Raw genomic sequence first — 20,887 nt, forward strand, 5'->3', positions numbered from 1 at the left:
TGGAAGTGGAAGGAGTGCAAGTCGATGCTTTGGTGGACACAGGTGCGACATTGTCTGTGTTAAGGAAAGTAATAACGCTTTACGATGGTCCCATGTTAGTTGCTGCCCAGGGGAACATCATTCGCCCTTCCGCGCTTTGTACTGTGCGTGTTTTCATCGACGGCATCCGCCATCATGTCCAGTTTGCTGTCCTGTCCCGCTGCTCTCACCAACTAGTTTTAGGGTGGGATTTTCCATCAACTGCTTCCGCGGCAATTTGTTGTGGACAACGCGTCGTTCACCTCGCTGACACCGAATACATGCTTGACGACAATAATCTGAAGCCACTTCGTCTGGTCGCTGCGAAAGACATCGAACTCCCGCCACTACAAGAGCAAATTGTCACCATTACGTCCAACGGCATCTATCACGGGGATGTATTGGTCTCACCGTCACCACTTTGCGTTCGCAAAGGTATAGTTCTTCCGTCCGGTGTCGTTCGTTTTTGCAATGGCTCGGCACTTGTCACCGCTGTCAACTCTACATCTTACTGCCACAGGGCACTACTGTGGCCCGTGTTGCTGACTTCGAGCCTGTACTCGTCACGCCACTTCAGGCCATCGCATCCAAAGAACCTTGCCTCGGTGAGCATGTTTCTTCCTCCGCCTTTACCACCACTATCAGCAGCGAATTGACATAATCACAGAGGCAGCAGTTGCTCGCATTGTTACAGAAACATGCAAATTCTTTCGATATCTGCTCGTCTAAGCTGGGCCGCACTAATACTACAGCACATCGAATTCAAACTGTTGGGACATCTATTGTACACCGCCGACCCTACCGCGTGTCCCTAACTGAAAGAAAAATTATAGAAGAAAACGTTGCGGACATGCTTAAACGGGAAGTCATCCGTCCTTCATCTAGCCCGTGGTCGTCTCCTATTGTTTTGGTCCATAAAAAGGATGGCTCTGTGCGGTTTTGCGTGGACTACCGGGCGCTCAATAAGATCACACGCAAGGACGTGTACCCTATGCCACGCATTGACGACGCCCTTGATTCCCTACAAGGCGCGGAATTCTTTTCAAGCATCGACTTGCGTTCTAGGTACTGACAGATCCCCATGCATGAAGACGATAAGGAGAAAACGGCATTCGCAACCCCCGACGGGCTATATGAATTCAACGTGATGCCTTTCGAGCTCTGCAACGCACCCGCGAATTTTGAGCGCATGTTAGATACCATGCTGCGTGGCCTGAAATGGAAAAGTTGCCTTTGCTACCTGGACGACATTATTATCTTTTCGTCAACGTTTCCTGAGCACCTAGAACGATTGGATCAAGTTTTGACGTGCCTTGCCGGCGCCGGGCTTCCAATAAACACGAAGAAATGCTCTTTCGCTAGCAAATCTATCAAGGTCTTAGGACACGTCGTTAGCAAAGATGGCATCCGGCCCGACCCTGACAAGATTTCTGCAGTCCTTCTCTTTCCGCGCCCCGAAAAACCAAAGGAGCTTCGCAGTTTTTTTTGGCCTCACCTGCTATTTTCACCGGTTTATCCAGAACTTCGCTTCTATTGCTGCTCCACTACACCAAATACTTGCTTCCAACGTCCCCTTTGTGTGGTCTCAAGAATGCCAAACAGCATTCGACCTGTTGAAGCGGGCACTCACGTCTGAACCTCTGCTCTGCCACTTTGACGAAGCCGCACCAACTATCCTCCATACTGACGCTAGCGGCCTTGGTATAGGAGCCATTCTTCTACAACGCGACAAGTCTTCGCTAGAGAAAGTTATTGCATATGCCACTCGCGTACACACCGCTGCTGAAAAAAACTACACCATACCTGAGCAAGAGTGTCTGGCTGTGGTTTGGTCGGTCCAGAAGTTCCGTCCCTATCTCCACGAGCGTCACTTCACAATCGTTACAGACCACCATGCCTTATGCTGGCTTTCACCACTGAAGAACTTGTCCGGACGCTTGGGTCGGTGGATACTACGCTTGCAGGAGTACGACTTTGATATAACTTACAAGTCAGGCAGAAAACATCAAGACGCCGATGCTTTATCTCGTTGCCCGCTTCCAACTACCCATATGAGCGTTGGTGAGAACTCAACCGCCACATCTACCAAAGTTCATACGCTCGCATCAATAACGCAACCCTTTTCGGACGACGAGCCAACCTTTATCTCCCGCCAGCGGTCCGATTCATACTGCAGACGCATCATGGACCACCTTTCGGGAGTTTCTCATCCACCAAACGCGCGACTCCGTCGTCAACTCCTGCACTTTAAGCTGGACAATGGGGTTCTCCACCGCCACGTCTACCACCCTGACGGTCAGCGCTGGGTTCCTGTACTGCCACGCTCTCTTCGACTTCAGGTGCTCGAAGCCTTCCACGACGACTTGACCGCTGGTCATCTTGGTTTTAAAAAAACTCTTGACCACATTCAATGTCGTTATTACTGGCCTGGCCTTTCTTCTAGTGTAGCTCGGTACGTCGGTTCCTGCTACCCATGCCAGCGTCGTAAACTTCCCACGTCGGCACCTGCTGGACCTCTACAGCCACTTCCGTGCCCTTCAATGCCGTTCGAGGTTGTAGGTGTTGACCTTTACGGGCCTCTCCCCGTCACATCTGCTGGCAAACGATGGATAGTGACTGCCGTGGACCACCTGACACGCTACGCTGAGACTTCCTCTGTTATTACAGGCTCAGCTGTGGAAGTTGCAGACTTTATTCTTCACGCAATAATACTGCGTCATGGGGCTCCTCGTGTACTGCTTAGTGACCACGGCAAAGTGTTCCTGTCACAAGTTGTAAATGAAGTACTGCACGCATCTGGAACTACTCACAAGACAGCTTCAAGCTACCACCCTCAGACAAATGGTCTCACAGAAAGATTTCACCGAACCCTTGCAGACATGATAGCCGTCTACGTCCAACCCGACCACAAAAACTGGGACACTCGTTTACCATTTCTGACATTCGCTTACAACACCGCCGTTCAGCGAACAACTTGCTACTCACCGTTTTACCTCGTGTACGGACGCACCCCGACTACCTTTCTCGACGTCTCCTTCTTTAGCAGCCATGGGAATTCATGTCAGTCTTCTAGCGAAGAATACATTTCCCGCCTGGCCCAGTCTCGCCATCAGGCTCGCATCAATACTGAAGCGAGACAGTACGAGCGGAAGATCATCTATGACGAATCCCACCGCGTTGTGTTTTTCCAACCTGGTGACGAGGTGCTGCTTTTGACACCTATTCGCACTCCTGGTCTCTGTGACAAATTCCAACCACGCTTCATCAGGCCATACATTGTTTTAGAACAGACTTCGCCGGTTAATTATCGTGTGACACCACTCGTCGCCCCAACAGACCGCCGCTACCGCAGCACAGAGATTGTCCACGTTTGTCGCATGAAACCTTTCACGCGACGTTCCCCATCACTTTGACTTACGGTGGCCAGGTTGTCCGCTTTCAAGTGGGGGGGAATTAGTGTGGGCATTTGTAACTTACATCGTCCTCATCCCTGCCTAATTACAACCACCATCATCCGCTTGTCTCTTGGCCCTCATTGCCACTCTGGGTCATCATCATCGTCATCGTCTGTGTGCTGGCTCTGCCCATTCGTTTTGCGAGGTCTTTCCTCAAATAAACGCTGTCGCAGCCAAGACTACCAAGACTTCATAATATATATATATATATATATATATATATATATATATATATATATATATATATATATATATATATATATATATATATATATATATATATATATATATATACACTCCCGCCGGATGAGTGAGGTAGGTTCGCCGCCCCACTGGTGAAAGTGTGACAAACACGAGTGCAATGAACTGACTCATTTGGAAATCCAAAGAATCATAACGTTTCGTATCGTAGGACTAATCTACAGTAACGTATCAACTCGTTCGTGAGTGGGGGGGGGGGGGGCAAACCTACCTCACTCATCCAGCGGGATATATATATACATATATATATCACCGAACAGAAGAGTGGGTGCATCATTCCACCTCGTAGAATTCACTGCTACCTTGAGATTCATACAAGAAAAATTCTGATTTGCGTCAACACTGTGATTTATTCAGCTACTACGCGTGTACGCCAGGGAAGGAGGATGACATCACCGCTGACTGATTCATCTGGGTCATTGAATAGCGTCAATAGATTCTGGCTTCCATAGTTCGCACTGAATTTCTTGACGCACTATACAAATACTTATATCCTATTGTGCGCTAACAAGCCTAGAGAGTAATGAGTGAGGTCACTGGCATACGGTTATACACATTTTATAAAAAATAAGACAACAGGTTGGAAGTTAATAGGGATGAGACTGTGATGACTGTTCTAGAGAGTAAGTTGGGTGAAAGTCTCAACTTACGACTCTTATGTTCGAAATAAAAAGACATAACACGATTGAGCTAACACTTGACCGCTGCGCCAATGTTGGCTATACCCGGCGCTATCAGGAAAGCTAGCGCAGAGATATCAAGCTTGAACTTAATGAATATGTATACCGCAATTGCGGTGGCTATGCTTCATTGTTAACCGCCAGTCAGGTAACCAGGCTGCTGGATTCATGTAGGCTAACTCATCAGCGCAAAACGATATGACATTTAAATGTCCCGTCTTTTTCCAGTGGTAAATCAGTTTAATATTCATGAATTAGCTAGACCAAGTAACACTTTTAGTGCTGGATTCATTTCAGCAACGAGAAGCACTTCGCCTTCTGTGGGTCATCTTTTGAGTAACATAGAAACAGGGGGCAGCAAGGCCCTTTGGTTGTGAACTGTTGCTCAGTTTGTATTTTAAGAATATCCCTGACGGAGAGAATTGTATCTCGACCACCTGATAGACACTGCAATGCACTTATCACCAATGTGGTTACCGTCACTTCTGACGAAAACAACGCACTTAGGAGGACTACCTTCGCCACGAGATTCAGCGCGAGATTGCGAAATATGCTGCCACTTCAATATAAAAAACAAACTCAAAAGCGGGCCTTCAGATGATATTGTGGCGAGAGCTGTCTGGTGTGCCCAATTCAATATCATCACGCTAACCATAATTATCGCTGGACCTGGTTCTGTTTAATGAACATGGGTTGACGTGGGTAACATGGCTAGGAAACTTAGGTTGCGCGCTAGTGTAATAATATATTCAGATCGGTAATGTTCTGCTTGCTAAAATGGGAACGCCATATAAAGGATAAAACAATTGTACACAACATTGCTTGGCATTCATTTGTGAAAGGAGCGTCTCCCGCAATTTGTTGTAAATGATAGAAGAACTAAATACTAAGGTCAAAAAATTTATACTCTTATTTTTCTTGTCTAATTAGCTGCTGGCATTGCGCATTGTATATGCGGTGAGCAAGTCCACCTTGTGTGACACCTTTGAAAACAGTTCTACAGACTTCAAGGGGTCTTTCATGTACAGACGAATTCCTCACGCGGAGATCGTAGTAGGAAAGGTGCCCTAGAAGTAAAAAAAAGCAGATTAAGAAAACGATACCACGTATACTTCTGTAATCAACCACAGGCACTCACGCACACATCTTCGCACACGTGGCTTCGGTTGCCGCATAATCAGGAGAAAACAGGTAAACGCTTCTAAAAAAATTGTTTATTTGTACGACTCGACCAATTATCATTATATTATGCGTTTATTGACCGCTTGTTCATGTGTGCACTTTGATTGCATAAAAGTGCATCGCTGCCTACTAAAATTTGTCTGATGAAGATCGGTCTCCAATCGAATCGTCACCAATAAACAGCTCTTTATAAGCGTGTACCTGTTTTCCCGTAAATAAATAAATATATATATATTATATATATATATATATATATATATATATATATATATATATATATATATATATATATATATATATATATATATATATATATATTAGGAACAATCATTGAGCTGTTGGGTACAATACATGATTGAAGAGAACACATGTACGAAGTGTGGTTTTATTAATGTTTTGGCTAAAACGTTGAACCAAAATCCAGGAGCGTTGTTTTAAATCACGCTCTTTGCATCATCTAGCCTGTGGAACTGAGCTCTTTGAAGCGCCACGAACATCTGCGTACGGCAAACGGTAAATTGTCGCCATTAGCATTTCAAACAACGAGTAGCACATGAGAAAGAATTTTAACGAGGCAGGCCGTGGACTGAGGTGTTGCTGGTTTGAATCGCTTGTGCGCCCTTCAAAGTGTTCTTCTGGTGCATATTCTTTGTTGCTTCTATGTGTATATACATATACATATGCGCACATAAAGGTGGCGAATAATCCCTCAGTGCCCAGATGTTCGCATGCGCAATAAAATAAGCACTGCTAGATGGTCAAAAACTTAGTTGGAGCTTAGTTTTTTAGACACTTCAAAAGCTTCTGCTTTAAATGAGAATGTTCACGAACTAGCTCAACCTGCCATCTTATTGCTTCTTACACTATGTCACACCAATTTCGGAAAAGGCATATTTGGTGGCGCCCTACATGGCTTGACTAGCGTTTGGTGGCACCCTACTGACTTGACTAGCGTTTTGCCCTTGCGGGCGTCTTTCTCTGGTCGCTCGGAATAAGATGTGCTGCATGTTTGTGCTCGCTCGCTTGCCATCTGTACATAACTGCGTTTTTCTGTTTCTGTGTCTGTATGTCTGTATGCAAACCTCAGCCATAAAAGTAAACGACACCGCAGAACCTATATGTCACTGGAATTGGGTGAATATTCCCACAGCACACCACACACCTCCACTCAGCTTTAACAAGGGAGCATATTGCCGGTAAATACCCAGTATGGCCCACACTTTGGAGCTTTTCATAATAACGAGCTCTATTCGAAATACTCGGGCAGAATTGGCCACATGGTGACTCATATTTGTGACCATTTTATATAAACAAAATGTTGCAAACCTTGCTGATTACATTCATGGTGTAATAAAAAGAAATTTCAATTCATGGTCGAGTGCGTGGACTTTTTTTTTCATTTCTTTCAGTCATTGAATGTATACATCTTTGTTCTCAGCAGAAGGAGGCTAAGTAAGCTCTTAGGCAGTTAACCAGGGCCGATAATAGCCACAGCAAAAAGACGAGAGTACTTTAGACCTTTTCAGTCACGGCTGCCTGGGCGCCGCCACAGTCCTGTCTGGGCTGTTGCTAACATGTGTGAACCCTAAGAAGGCAGGGCATAATCTGTGCCGCCAGCTTTTGTACTCCAGTGCAACAGCCCAGAAAGGGGGGGGGGGGGGGCGATGCTCCTCTTCATAAGAAGGGTGTATACACTAAGAGTAACAGATGTGAACGGGTAAAGAAAGAGGGGGAGTGATTGTACAGTATCAAAGACAAACACCAACATGACTGATTGATTGATATGTGGCGTTTAACGTCCCAAAATTACCATATGATAAGAGAGACGCCGTAGTGGAGGGCTCCTGAAATTTCGACCACTCGGGGTTCTTTAACGTGCACCCAAATCTGAGCACACAGGCCTACAACATTTCCGCCTCCATCGGAAAACAAATTCCAACACAGAAACAAAAAGTACACTTTAGCACTTGCGGAGGAAACCTCGAAAGAAGTGAGGAATTGAACGGCAATATTTCATTCAGTTAATTTCTTAAATCTCTTCTTCACTTTTTTTGCATTTTCTGTTTATTTTTGTTTGTTTTTTGTTCCTGTCTCTTTGTATTTTTGGCATGCTTTCACCACGTGTTTCGATTTTTTCTTCCTAAACCGGGCTTACACACTGAATCTTTAGGTTTTTGTTTTCATTTTGTATTTATTTTTTATTCTCCATATGAAACGTTTTTCCGGTTTCTTCTCGATTATCTATTTCTTCAGATTCCTTCTTTTAACCACGCTGTCGGTGTGCTATGCTGTGAAATACGACGCTGTTCTATGGTCACGGAGCTTCCTGGACTGCCGAGCGAAAAAAAGTCGTTTCACCATTAAATACGGATTTCTTCTCCGCTAGGTTGATTGGTATTAATTGGTATCACAAGCATTAGTGTCGTTTAGTTTAACACCATCTCGGATATAATGTACCAAGGCAAAAAAAAATTCATTGACTCGTGGTTTTTTCTTTCAAGTAGTCACTAACACCGGTTATGGTTAAGGGGGAAAAGGCGGGCACGGCCTATGACGCCTTTAAATAATTCTCCAGACAGAGTTCAAGGAATCTTGTATATATCAATAAATTCCTCATGTCCCCTCTCTCTCTCTATCTCTCTCTCTCTCTCTCTCTATATATATATATATATATATATATATATATATATATATATATATATATATATATATATATATATATAGTGATGTCGCGAGATCTGTGAGCACACTAAGTGCCTAAAACAAATACGCTTTATCGATCAACGCAAAAAGACTGCAATGACTTCTTCATTTTTTGCCCTCGGCCACTCGCCATGCTTTGTTGTCGCCACCACTGGCACATAGGCGTGGCATTATTCCCCCTCTAGGAAACATCGCCCCGACGTTAAACGTTCGAGAAGGAAAGCGAAACCAAAACTGCACAGTTTGTCACTGAAAGTGAGGCTTCATCCGAAGCACGTGGACAATTTCTGGTGAATGTCTGTGGCGCTTCGAACACTGCACGCCGTCCGGAACAACCTCGTAGTTGACGTCACTGATGCGTCGAAGGACCTTGTAGGGTCCGAAGTATCTTCGCAACTGCTTTTCGGAGAGCCCACACTGATGAATAGGTGTCCAGACCCATACTTTGTCGCCCACGTTCAATATGACAGGTCTTTGCTGGAGGTGGTAATGTTTGGCATGATCGTCTTGTTGTTTGGTGATTCCCAACCTGGCAAGTTGTCGGTCTTCTTCTGCTACCTAGAAACTCTTGGGCGTCCGTCTGATTTCCATCATTTTTATGAGGGAGCATTGCGCCCAATGTTGTCGTAACTTCGCGTCAATAAAGGAGACTGAAGGGTGTATTCTAAGTGGTCTCATGACGAGCCATGTTGAAGGTGAACGTGACGTAGGGCAAAATGACATCCCAGTTCTTGTGCTCTACATCTACGTATATGCTTATCAGGTCAGCTAAGGTTTTGTTGAGGCATTTGGTGAGCCCGTTGATCTGTGTATGTACGCTGTCGTCTTCCTGTGAGTTGTACCACTTAGTCTGAAAATGGTGCCCAAAAGCACGGCCATAAACGCAGTACATCTGTCGGTGATGACATTTGCGGGAGCACCATGTATTAAAACAATGGCTTCGATCAAAACTGCGCCAATTCAGCTGCTGTTACCCGTGGCAGAGCGCCTGCCTCCGCGTATTGGGTCAGGTCCATGGTGACGATCATCCGTGGCGACGATTATCCACCGGTTTCCAGGGGCAGACATTGGGAAGGGGCCCAGAAAATCTATACCAATCTGTGCGAACGCTGTCGCCGGCACTCGGACAGGCTGCAGCAGGCGAGCTGGTTTGATGGATGGTGGCTTGTGACGCTGGCAATCTAGACATGCCTGCATGTAAGTTTTGACAACTTCGGCAAGTCATGGCTAGTAGTAGTGCTGCCTTATCCTCGCAAATGTTCTTGCGTAACCCAAGTGACCAGCGCTAGGTTCGTCGTGACAAGCTTGCAGTACCTCACGGCGAAGCGAAGAAGGAACGATGAGCAAGTAGCTGCTGCCGGTGGGTGAAAAGTTCCTCTTATAAAGAACGTCATTTCGCAAGAAGTACGACGGCAGCCCTCTCGCAAATAACTTCGGAACGCTATTCGCTCGCCCTTGTAGGTAATCCATAAGTGGTAGCAGCTCAGCATCGCCACGCTGCTGTTGAGAAAAGGCAGCAGTGTCCACAATTCCGAGAAAGGCCGTGTCGCCATTGTCGTTGTCTGGGGATGCCGTCTCAACAGGAGACCGAGAAAGACAGTCGGCATCGGTGTGTTGTTTTCCCGACTTGTAGGCAACAGTGAAGTCAAATTCTTGGAGCCGAAGACTCCATCGTGCAAGGCGGCCAGACGGATCTTTCAAGTTGACTAACCAACAGAGAGAGTGGTGATGACTGATAACGGTGAATGGGCGGCCGTACAAATAAGGACGAAACTTCAGGACTGCCCTTACCATTGCAAGACATTCTTTTTCCGTCGTAGTGTAATTAGCCTCAGCTCGGGACAGCGTCCTACTGGCGTAGGCGATCACATTTTCGTTGTTGTCCTTTGACTGTACGAGCACTACTCCAAGACCCACATTACTAGCGTCTGTATGAAGTATTCTGGGCGCGTCTTCATTGAAGTGGGCCAGCACGGGTGGTGTTTGCATGCGCTGACGAAGCTGGTGAAATGCCTGCTGTTGGTCTTCGCCCCATCTGAAGGGGGTATCTTCCCGAGTAAGCTGTGTCAATGGCCATGCGATGCGCGAAAAATTAGCTATAAACCGCCAGTAATAGGCACAAAGTCCAAAAAACGTCGCACTGATTTTTTGTCTGATGGCGTCGGGAAGTTTGCCACGGCGGCAATTTTATCCGGGTCGGGTCGGATTCCTTGGCTGCTCACGACGTGACCGAGGAATTGAAGTTCGTGGAAGCCGAAGTGGCACTTTTCTGGTTTTAGAGTAAGACCGGTCAAGCGTGTTGCTTCAAAAACTGCTTCGAGTCTTCGCAAGTGTTTCTCGAAAGTCGCCGAAAAGACAATCACGTCGTCGAAGTACACCGAGCATGTTTGCCGCTTAAGTCCCGACAGAACCGTGTCCATGAGACGCTGGAATGTTGCTGGCGCTGAACACAAACCGAAAGTTCTTGACTGTGTCTGCCTAAAAGTACTCGGCCATCCTGTTCAACTGTTTATTCTTAAATAACACATGCGTATTGAGAGCGACATGAACAAGAAAGCAACAAATAACACAGGATTATAGCTATGCTATGGTGGCTAGAATTGGGAGGTGACGCCAGCGCCCGCATATTCGCCGAGCGCGCGCGATCCTCGTTTTCAAGCGCCGCCGCGACGGCCACCACGGCGCTCCTGTCGGCATAGTGATGCGGGCGAAGCGCGCGCTCCGCGCTCTCTCGTCGACTCGCCGCTGGGTTCGCTGGTTCGCCTCTGGAAGCGTGTCTGGGTGTGTGCAGTTTTCCGCGTTGATGTATCGCTTATGGCAAAATGTATTTAGTTGCTGACATGACAGTGTGAGTGCCGACCTTAGGATGAACTCCAGCACTACGAAAGCGAGGCAACGCCACTGCTTTGCTCCTGGCTGCACGAGCGGCTATGTGTCATCGAGGGAGCAAGGTCAGCGTGCTTCTCTTTTCTCTGTTCCCAAAGACCCTGCCCTCTTCGAAGCCTGGCAACGAGCCGTACCCCGTGCCGACAAGTCGTTGGACGTGAAGTCGGCGCTATGTGAGCTTCATTTCGACGAGCAGTTTATTGAGCGTTTTTACACGCATGTGATAAACGGCGAAACTGTTCAGATTCCCCGAGGGAAACCGGTGCTGAAATCTGACGGGGTGCCAACCATATTCCCAAATGTTCCTGCGTATCTTTCAAAGAAAGTGCCGAAGAAAAGGACGTCAAGAACATCCACTTGCGGCCTACCATCGAAAATTCGGCGTCAGGAACCAAGCACGTCTGCTTGCGAGGAGACAGCTGGCTCGTACAGCACAGAAAGCGACAGTAACCAAATACCTGTTCCGAATGTGCCCGCAATTCCCGACGTCCGCAAGTGTGGTCTTCCCAGCGCTTACTGGGCTCGACATCTAATTGCTGGAGCCGACAACGCCACGGTGTTTACAGTTTGCGCACTAGATGGTGACAAGTTGACTATTGACAAGTATGTGCTAATGACATCAGATGAAAACAAACTTCAAGCGACAGCTTTTGTGCAAGCCACAAAAATAAAGACCCTTGACATTACCGACATCGAAATGGCAGAAGAGTTGCTTCGCGACGTCGACTCCATGATACCATGCAGAGGGTTTGGTAAAACTGGTGAATTTGGAGTGAATTTAAAGTACAAGGAGAAGACTTTTGATGGCAGAACCTTCAGCCCATCTTGCCGTGAGGTTGCTCCAACGCCAGAAAAAGCCTGCCCACAATGCAAGCACCTCAGAAGACTACTCCTGAATCGTGAGTCCTACAGGCGAAGAAAAGGCAAAAATGTGGCCCAGTTCCAAAAGCTTTCATACAGGCTTAAGCTGCGAACAGCGCAAGCGAAAAGGAGTCGCCTGAGTGTCCTGCAGGCTAAATCACTCATCAAACAAATGAAAGAAAAGAATGCACGGAATGATTCTACAGCATTTGAAGAAGCGGTGAAGGCCCTACCCATTAAGCAGCAGCAACAAGTCAAGGCGTGCTTTGCTGCGGCTAAAGGAAAATCCACGAAAGGGATGAAGTATGAAAGTGAATGGGCTCTAGAGTGCCTTATTATGTCCATGAAAAGCCCACGCCTCTATGAGCATATACGCAAAAACAACATCATGGCGTTGCCTTCTCGAACATCACTACGTCGATATCTCAAGCGTTACAGGAGTGGATTCGGCCTGAGCGAAAAAGTGTTTGCTGCTGTGGCGGAAAAAACAAAATCTATGGACTTGTTCCAGCGCCATGGTGGGCTGTTAATTGATGAGATTAAGCTATCTGAACACTTGAGCTTGGGAACCGATGGCACCATCGAAGGTTTTGTGGACCTTTGGAAGTTCACACCAGAGAGTGAGCGCTCCGTAGCATGTGACCATGGCCTTGTAGTATTGTTCGTGCCTTTTACAGGCACGTGGCACCAGATTATTGGTGTGTTCGCATCACGCAGCAATGTGAAGTCCGAGACGTTAGGCAAAATAATCCTCGAAGCAGTAGTCATGAGCGAAAATGCCGGTCTGCACGTAGACTTTATCACCACTGATGGAGCTGCGTGGAACAGAAGCATGTGGCACTCATTCGGCATACACGGCAGGAAAGAAAACACAGTATGTAGAAGGCAGCACCCTACAGACCCAGAACGTTTTCTGCACTTCATCTCGGACTTCCCACACCTTCTTAAATGTGTGAGGAACACCTTTGTTCGAACGGGCGTGACACTGCCAGAAGGCCATGCCAGTGTTGACCCTATTGACTGTGCCCGGAAGCTTGATGAACAGCATGACACGACTCTCAAAGCCATGCCTCATATTAGCAAATCGGTTGTGCATCCCAATGGCTTTGAGAAAATGAGGGTAAATTATGCAGTGCGGCTTTACAGTGATGAAGTCCTCAGAGGCCTTTTCTTGTACAATGCAACCATCGAAGAAAAGCATGGGAGCACAGCGGCGACAGTAAGCTTTGTGGAAAGAATGAGAAGGCTCATTGAGGCCATGACTTCAAGGTGCAGTTCGGGTGCACTTAAGCCTGGAGGGATGCACGAGAAGTGCATTCAAAACTTCTTGACTTACCTGGACGATTGGGAAACAGCTGCTGGCTCCGGAGGTTTCCTAAGCCGCAGTACAGCCGAGGGGCTTCGTGTTACCTTATCAAGCACGCTACACCTTCTCCGCTACCTGACGATGAAGTTGAACTTCAGCTATATGATGACATGCCGCTTGAGTCAGGACCCCCTGGAGAGGCTGTTTGGAATCGTCCGACAAATGTCTGGATGCAATGATCATCCGACTGCCTCCCAGTTCCTAATCTCGGTCAACACTTTGAGCTTCCAGAATTTGGCAAAACCACCGAAAGGAAGCAATGTGTCCTCAGGACTGCTGTGAAGTCTGCTGGGAGCTGACAACGGAAAGGACCTCACTCCTCGGAGGAAATTAGACGAGCTTCTTGACGTAGGAAACTTTGCCGAAGCACATGAAGTGCTCAATGAATACGGCCACGGCACCGAGCATGCAGACATGGTCGTGCAAAGCAGCGATGCCAGACTCATATTCTACATGGCTGGATATGTGGCAAGAAAAAGCGTTGCAAGCACCAAATGTGCAGAGTGCAGCCAGCAGCTCCTACAAGGCGAGAACGATCCATCTCCAGCTGCAGCATCCCTCACGGCTGCTGTTGACCGAGGAGGCCTGCTGTACCCATCAGTCAAGCTCAATGAACTCGTGACCACTCTCGAGAACACTTTTACCCACTGCTTCAGTGTTACAGAAGTCAAACCTGACAGCATCATGGACTTGGTTTCCTTCTTGCAGTTAAGAAAGCTTACACTTGTTGGCTGCCCTGACCACAGTATGTCCCTCACAAACAAAATTATCAAGTTTTATGTTCTTACTAGGCTCCACTTTCATGTGAAAGCCCAGAACAGCAAACGAAACGCTAAGCAGGAAAGAATGAAATTGCTGAAGCTTAGACGCGTGCTCTGAGTTTGATATTGTAACTTTAAGCTCTATTGATTTTTTTTTTGCCGAGTGGAAAGTGATTGTATGCCTCTTATTACTTAGTGCCAAGCGATGCGCTGTCTGTGTGCAATGTTTCAATGTTTTTAACTACTCCCGAGCGTATGTAAATGTGCGTATTTTTTCATTTTATTTTATTTTACCCTGTATTCCATGATGTGCAATAGATCTTCCTAATAATATGATGTGCAATAAATATTTGTTTTATTTTCCTCGCCCAGAACTTTGGTAATATTTTTTTAAAAAAAAACGCCGTCGCCTTGCACTCCAAAACACTGCAGGGATATGCGAACGAAAGCTTTAATTTGCGCAGATTCAACGTCACAGAAGTCTTGCAGCGGCAGCCAATTTCTTTTAATGCTTGAAATGGCGTTCTATCAGCCATCGTCACAGTGAGTTATCTGAATCGCCAATTTATCTGAATCATGCTTCAGCAACAGCATCTTTGAAAGGTCCGCGCGCTCAAGGCGCGCGCGCGTAACTAGCATCACCATTCCGCCGACAGCGCCACCGCCGCGCTGCTCGAAACGAAGGAGCGGCTCCGAGCTCCCGTTGGCGTCACCTCCCAATTCTAGCCACCATAGCTATGCCTATACAGTGACGCGTCAAGTTCTTCATGGTATGCAGAAGTTAGCTCGTTCGCACCTTGAAACTTTCAAGGGAAGATCGTAGCTTCCGGTCATCTGACTGGCTTGACAATGATGAAAGCCACCGCGCGCGCGATGCCAATGTCCTCTTGCCTAAACTGCGGCATCGGCGCTTTGTCAGGCACGGGCGTCGAATTTTGTTTGCTCTTCTCCACAGGATTTTTCTTTGAATTCGCTCCAGCTTTTGCATTGTTCTTGGTGTCGTTTGGATCTGTTGGCTTCGGCTGCTTCCGCTCACTATCTTAGTTTGGGTGGGTCCAAGGATGATCGTTCTTTTTTCCTTATACCGATTCTTCCAGCGGCTTGTCTTTCGTTTTGTCGTATTCGTTCGGCTGGCCTTTCGGCTTTTTTTCTTTTCTTCGGCCTCGCCTTCCTTCTGGGTATCCATTTGAGTCGCCTTTCGTCCCTGTGTTTTCTCTTCATCTTCAATTTTTTTTTGCTCGCTGCATTTTTGTGCAGTTTCTTCAACCACTGACGTTTTCACCTTCAATCTCTCCATCTCGATTGTTCTACCCGCAGCACCAAGTTGGGATTTCATCGGCTTTTCTTTGGCAAGGGCTTCGTTTCCGTCTTTGTCTTTTGGCTTTCTTTCACCCTCAGCTTCGGCTTCCACCTTGTCTTTTGGCTTTCTCATTGCCACGGCAGGCATTTTGGGCTTGGGTTTTTCGCCCTCCTTCATTGTCAGTGCTTTACAATATCCGGAGTTCTCGGCGTGCGGTGGGGCTTGTATGAAAAGTGCGTCCACACTTAAGGAGTTGTTTTATAAGGCTTACTGCTGATGTAATCATACTGTCTAAAGAATATTATTTCTTTGATCAAGCTGGAAGGCACGTCATGCCTCCTATAAATCTAAAGCTGTGATTCCGCAGGGCTATGCTATAAACACTGACCTCCTTTGCTGTGATTGAACGCTGCACCTCTTTTACACCGATGCCTACGATGCGCTTATCGCCTTTTGTGCCCAGTTTGTAAAAAATATAGGTCGAAATGTTTGGTCACAAGCTTATAATAGATAAAAGCTCGGCCCGTGGAACGACGAGACGCTTGTTAATACCCTATGTTGGATAATCCTAGAACCATGCTTTTCTTTCGATTCGCGCGTGCTTCTCCGGTACCGACGTTTGCCTGCTGTATGTTGATGGTTCGCGCCGAGGATTTTTACGGGCGAAGCTCCTTGAAATATGGGTTGTGCGTCCACGATGCATGTATCAGTAGTAGTAGTAGTCGTCGTTGCTTTCGTTGTAGGTTGGCATTTTCACGGCCCGACTAAAGGAGCGTCCCGCGTGCACTCTTTTGAATTGAGGAGGAAATCCGCGCATGTTAATTTTAAATAGAAAAATTGTTGTTTCTGATGAACTAACCCACAGAGACCAGAATCGATGACTTAATCTCCAACAAAATTTGCCTTCAATTTGTTGCTCATTAAAAAAACTAGTTACCGAAGGTCGCCCTTTGAGCACTATCGGACCTGAGAAGCTGCCACGTTAAACTCGCTGAGCGCAACCTCCTTGGTTTTGACAAGGTTTAGCGAGGTTATCTCGCAGTGCCGTGAACTTGCTGTGGTGAAAGGTGGGAACTAGACACTAAGCACGGGTCATAAAAAAGCGCGCGCATGCCGCATCTGTACTTTGTAACAATACTGATTGTTCTCCTAGTTGGTACTTGCTCAATGACATGCTTTGGCCGCAAATAACACACACACAAAGTAAAAAAAAACACTCAGCAACAAGAACAAGTGGCACTTTCAACTAAAGTAGACCGGGCGCAAATCCAGACTTAAGTAAAAACATACAGACATGCGCAGTCTTCACACAGCCTTACGCTTTCCAGCTATCGAACAATCTCTTCTCCGATAAGTGCAACGTCACCGACGATTTGCTGATACAAATTTCACCTTTCTTTTTAATGTAATATGCTTCAATCAACACCCGCGCAGTTTTATGCCTACTTCTACCTAGAATCTTAAACTCGTTTAAACGTGGTACACACCCACAGGCTTCACAATGCATAGGCGAATGCACCAAGCCATCTTTCATTAAATTTATTTCGTGCTCCATAATCCGTTCATTAATAGAGCGCCCGGTAGTCCCGATGTACGAGTTGCCACAAGGAAAGGGAATCTTATAAACGACGCCTTTAGGACATTTCCCGCACATTGTGCCTTGTTTCTTGCCGCATCCCTAATGGCTCGCCTCCGCTCCCCGACGATTTCTCGGGCACAGCTGAGCCAGTTTCACGGGCGCGGAAAAGACGACAGGTAACCTATACCGGCCTGCTACCTTTTTCAGGTTATGGGAGACCTTATGAACATAGAGAATTACGGCAGGTCTTACAGTTTCAGTTTCATCTTCCCCCGTGGCAGCTCTAGTACCTTCATTTTTTCTTCTTCGCAAAAGCGTTTCGGAGACAGCTGTCAAGTGTTTTATTACTTTGTGTGCGCGTGTTATTTGCGGCCAAAGAAAATCCTCTATTCTTGCCATGGTACCTTCGTTTAGTCATTGAAATGTCCACTGGATAGCGGTACTTCTGCATGGTGAATATGTAATGAAAATATGCGACATGCAAATAGTTCTAGTTTTCACTAGATGGACCGATAGATGGACAGACGCGTGGAAGGACGGAGGCACGGATGGACGGATGGACGCGTGAACGGACGGATGCACGCATGAATGGACAGATGCACAGGAGACGGAAAAAAGAACGAATGTACGTGAGGCACGGACGGACTGACAAATGCAGCCACCCACTCATCTACAAGCACTCCGTGGATATGCACGATTTTAAAAACGATATCTTCGGCGGAAATATTTTGGTATGTCTGTCTGTCTGTCTGTCTGTCTGACAGTAGACTTGTCTGTTTGTCTACCCATAACGATACCTCAAATGGCATCAAGCAGCCAAACCCATCCGCAGCACCCACCAATATTGCTCAAGTTTCTGCGTTGATAGTTTTGGGATTGTCAATTAAAAAGCAAATATTGCGCATATCTGAGGCGCCATAACAACTCGTCGATGTTTTGTAATTCTGTGTTTATACTAGAAGAGGCACACGCAAGTAACTCTAAGGACTGTAGTGTGGATAGCGCTGCGCTGAAACTTCAATGCGATGCTCTAAAAGGTGTTTTCAATGCTTTACTACGACGACACGGTGGCGACACCTGCCCGTCGCTTTGCGTTCTACACCTCATCACCACCGAGACAGGCGTGCATCTTTCTCCGTGGGCGCGAACGTCCTCGTTTTCGAAGATAACTGCCAGATGGCGCTCGTGTATAAGGTGCCTTGATGCGCTCGTTTGCCTCCGCTACACGCTCGAGGCACTCTAACGCAGCGCCTCCAGAATATCATTGACTAATTTTCTTGCACAGAACATCAAATAAACGTTTTCTTCACCCTCTCCAGGCGCAAGGCGATCGTCTCTCAACGACATTTGCAGTGTAGCATGCAGATTCGGGGCCAATGTTTTTATACCTCACGATGAAGAATGTGCTAACGTCAGAACGACGGCTATCGAAGACTTTGCGTTATAACCTGAAGCGTGACTCTTGACTTGGAAATGATGTCATAATCTCTCAAGGGAGAAAGAAAGATACAATTTCATATAAAATGGCAAGCTTTGGAGCAATTATATCCTCATCCCTAGATGGCAGCTAGGAGTCCCAGCGCCCTAACGGAATCTTCGTCTTGCCTCATCGCCTGTAGGTGGTCCTGCATGCTTGAAATAAGCAGCCTCGTCTTCCTCTGCTGTGCGTTAAAACAATTGGTTCGTGCCCCTTCATGAGGTTGGGACAAGCCCAGACAATGTGTTTGAAGTCCGCCCACTGATTGCAGGGTTTACGTTGCAGTAGAGATCTGGATAGCAATGAATTGAAGCCATTGGGTTTGGGAAAGCTTGTTTGTAATAGGTGTAATGTTGTTGAATGCTGTTCATTTATTGACAAATGTGGTGGAGGGTAATGCTGCCTTCCTAATCTGTTGTGGTTGGTGATTTTGCTGTATGTGACCATCCGGTGTTTGTCCGCACGTGGGCTTCGCGTCATTCCTGCTCGGCTCACTATCTCTCGATATAGTGTGTTTGGGGTTGGTTTTCGGAAGCGAAAAGTGAGCAAGCGTCCGTACGACGCCCGTACGTCCGTACGAGCAAGTATCCGGCCTACAATCTGGTTGCGCTTGCTGTTTCGTTGCGTGTGCGAGTCCCCTCTGTTCACTTTTTTTCTCCTAGGTTCTAGCACATCTGCCTCGGAACGCCGACGCAGGCAGTGTCTGCTTCCCTACGTTAGTTAACTCCTCTCCTTTAGGCATTTCTCCCTGTGGTGTCTTCCCAAGCCGACAAAGTGAGCGCCTGTGAGCGAGTTTTTTGATTGAAAAAAAAACTGACTGCTCACGTTCCACAACCAATCACTGGTCGTTCGGTATGTATTGACCTTTTTTTACGGAGAGGAGCTTTCTCGGCTATTGCAAGAGAGAACAAAATCAGACGTCACAGCCTCGGCAGTGCATTTGGGGAGAGGAGGTAACGCACACTAATGACAGCCCAAAAAGTACTAAGATGACACCCAAGGACACTTGAGAAAAAGCATCTATAGGCGCTGGATCTTGACCTTAAAGGTAGTGTCTGTCGGTGGAACATTTTTCCTATGCGTTGTTGAACAATTAGGATTTGCAGCGAGTGCATTACATAAAGTATTATTGACCATCACATCAAATATAACGCAGATGGGATGTGAGGCAGCAGTGGTGCGCACGACGTTGAACTAGTTGAAACGAGACGTGGGTGCTGAAAGAGCAGTTTGAAGCAAAACTCGGTGTAGCGTTTACACGAGTAACCATTTGTTTGAAACGCAAAGGCAAGACACGAGAACAGTGTTTATGTTTATAAGAAGGAAAAGAATAGATAAGTGAGCCCCGTAACTATCTGCATCAAGGTGCGACACCTCAACAGTAGCTCACACGAGATGGGAGTGCGGAGGGATTAAAATGATAGGAATAAAGGTGTAGAGAGATAGAAAAGAGATAAGCTGAGCCAGAGAGCGAGGACATATTGAGGGGATAGGAGAGATAGGAAAGATGGAAACACAGTTACAGGAGTTCGAAGATGAGGCACCACTTGCGAGAGCTCTTGTCGGCGCAGGAGATGGAGTAGGGCAAGTCCAGTAGGTCAGAGCTACGCTGACGTTGGAGATCGCAAGGGCACAACAGGTCGGCACGGATTCCAGCGAGCGAGTTCCAGACACGAGAGGAGCATTGGTTTTCATGTAAGTTTGAAGCAGACTAACCAGCCAGAAGATCAGACAGATTTCGTCACGCGCCCGCAGCAGCCAAACGCATACAGCCTGCAATCCATTCGCAATGCAAGCCGCATCCGAGCGGCTGCTGCGTACGCGCAACTAAATCGGTCCATTGATTCCACTCGACGTGTGGTCGAGCGCTGTGGGCGGTGGAGAAGGTGAAGCGATAAAGAACTGTGTTTCGAGCAGTTGCTGTAGCCGGAAGCTTCTGCGGAGAGAGAGAGAGAGAGAGTGACGTCAACGCGCAGCAGCAACTTGGCCTTCTTGGTACCGCTTCAACAACCGTGGCGAGGGGCTTTGTGCTGACGCACTTGACAGCACTACACAGGCTTGTCAAAGCACTGCTTCACATCTAAAGATTACACCATCTTCCCAAAGAGAACCTTGCGGCGAAGCGGGGCATCGCAAAAGTTTCTAACACAACGTTCACGCAATGACGGGTAACGAACCAGGTTAACAACTTCATGACACGCGAAGTTCATGGCAAATCTAACGCCGTGAACCGGTAAACGCGACTGCTAAAAACACCATCGAAACCGCTCGCGATGCTCCGCATCACCCCATGGTCCTCTTCGGGGAAGTAGTGTATATTTTTTTTTTTGGGGGGGGGGGTCACCTTATTTCTTACTT

At 47.0% G+C, this 20,887-nt stretch overlaps 1 protein-coding gene across 2 annotated transcripts in view; it reads right to left on the reverse strand.

Annotated features, from left to right (window-relative positions):
• Positions 1-4,064: 4,064 nt before the first annotated feature.
• LOC119163153 (uncharacterized) overlaps positions 4,065-20,887 on the reverse strand; it is a 54,379-nt gene continuing 37,556 nt past the window's right edge. For both annotated transcript variants that reach the window (XM_037415095.2, XM_037415094.2), the window contains one exon: positions 4,065-5,481. In XM_037415095.2, the coding sequence (XP_037270992.1) occupies positions 5,324-5,481 (158 nt within the window). In that variant the 3' untranslated portion in view covers positions 4,065-5,323. The remainder of the gene's footprint in view (positions 5,482-20,887) is intronic.

The sequence above is a fragment of the Rhipicephalus microplus genome, chromosome 9 (genome assembly GCF_043290135.1).
Source record: "Rhipicephalus microplus isolate Deutch F79 chromosome 9, USDA_Rmic, whole genome shotgun sequence".
Classification (NCBI taxonomy): Eukaryota; Metazoa; Arthropoda; class Arachnida; order Ixodida; family Ixodidae; genus Rhipicephalus; species Rhipicephalus microplus.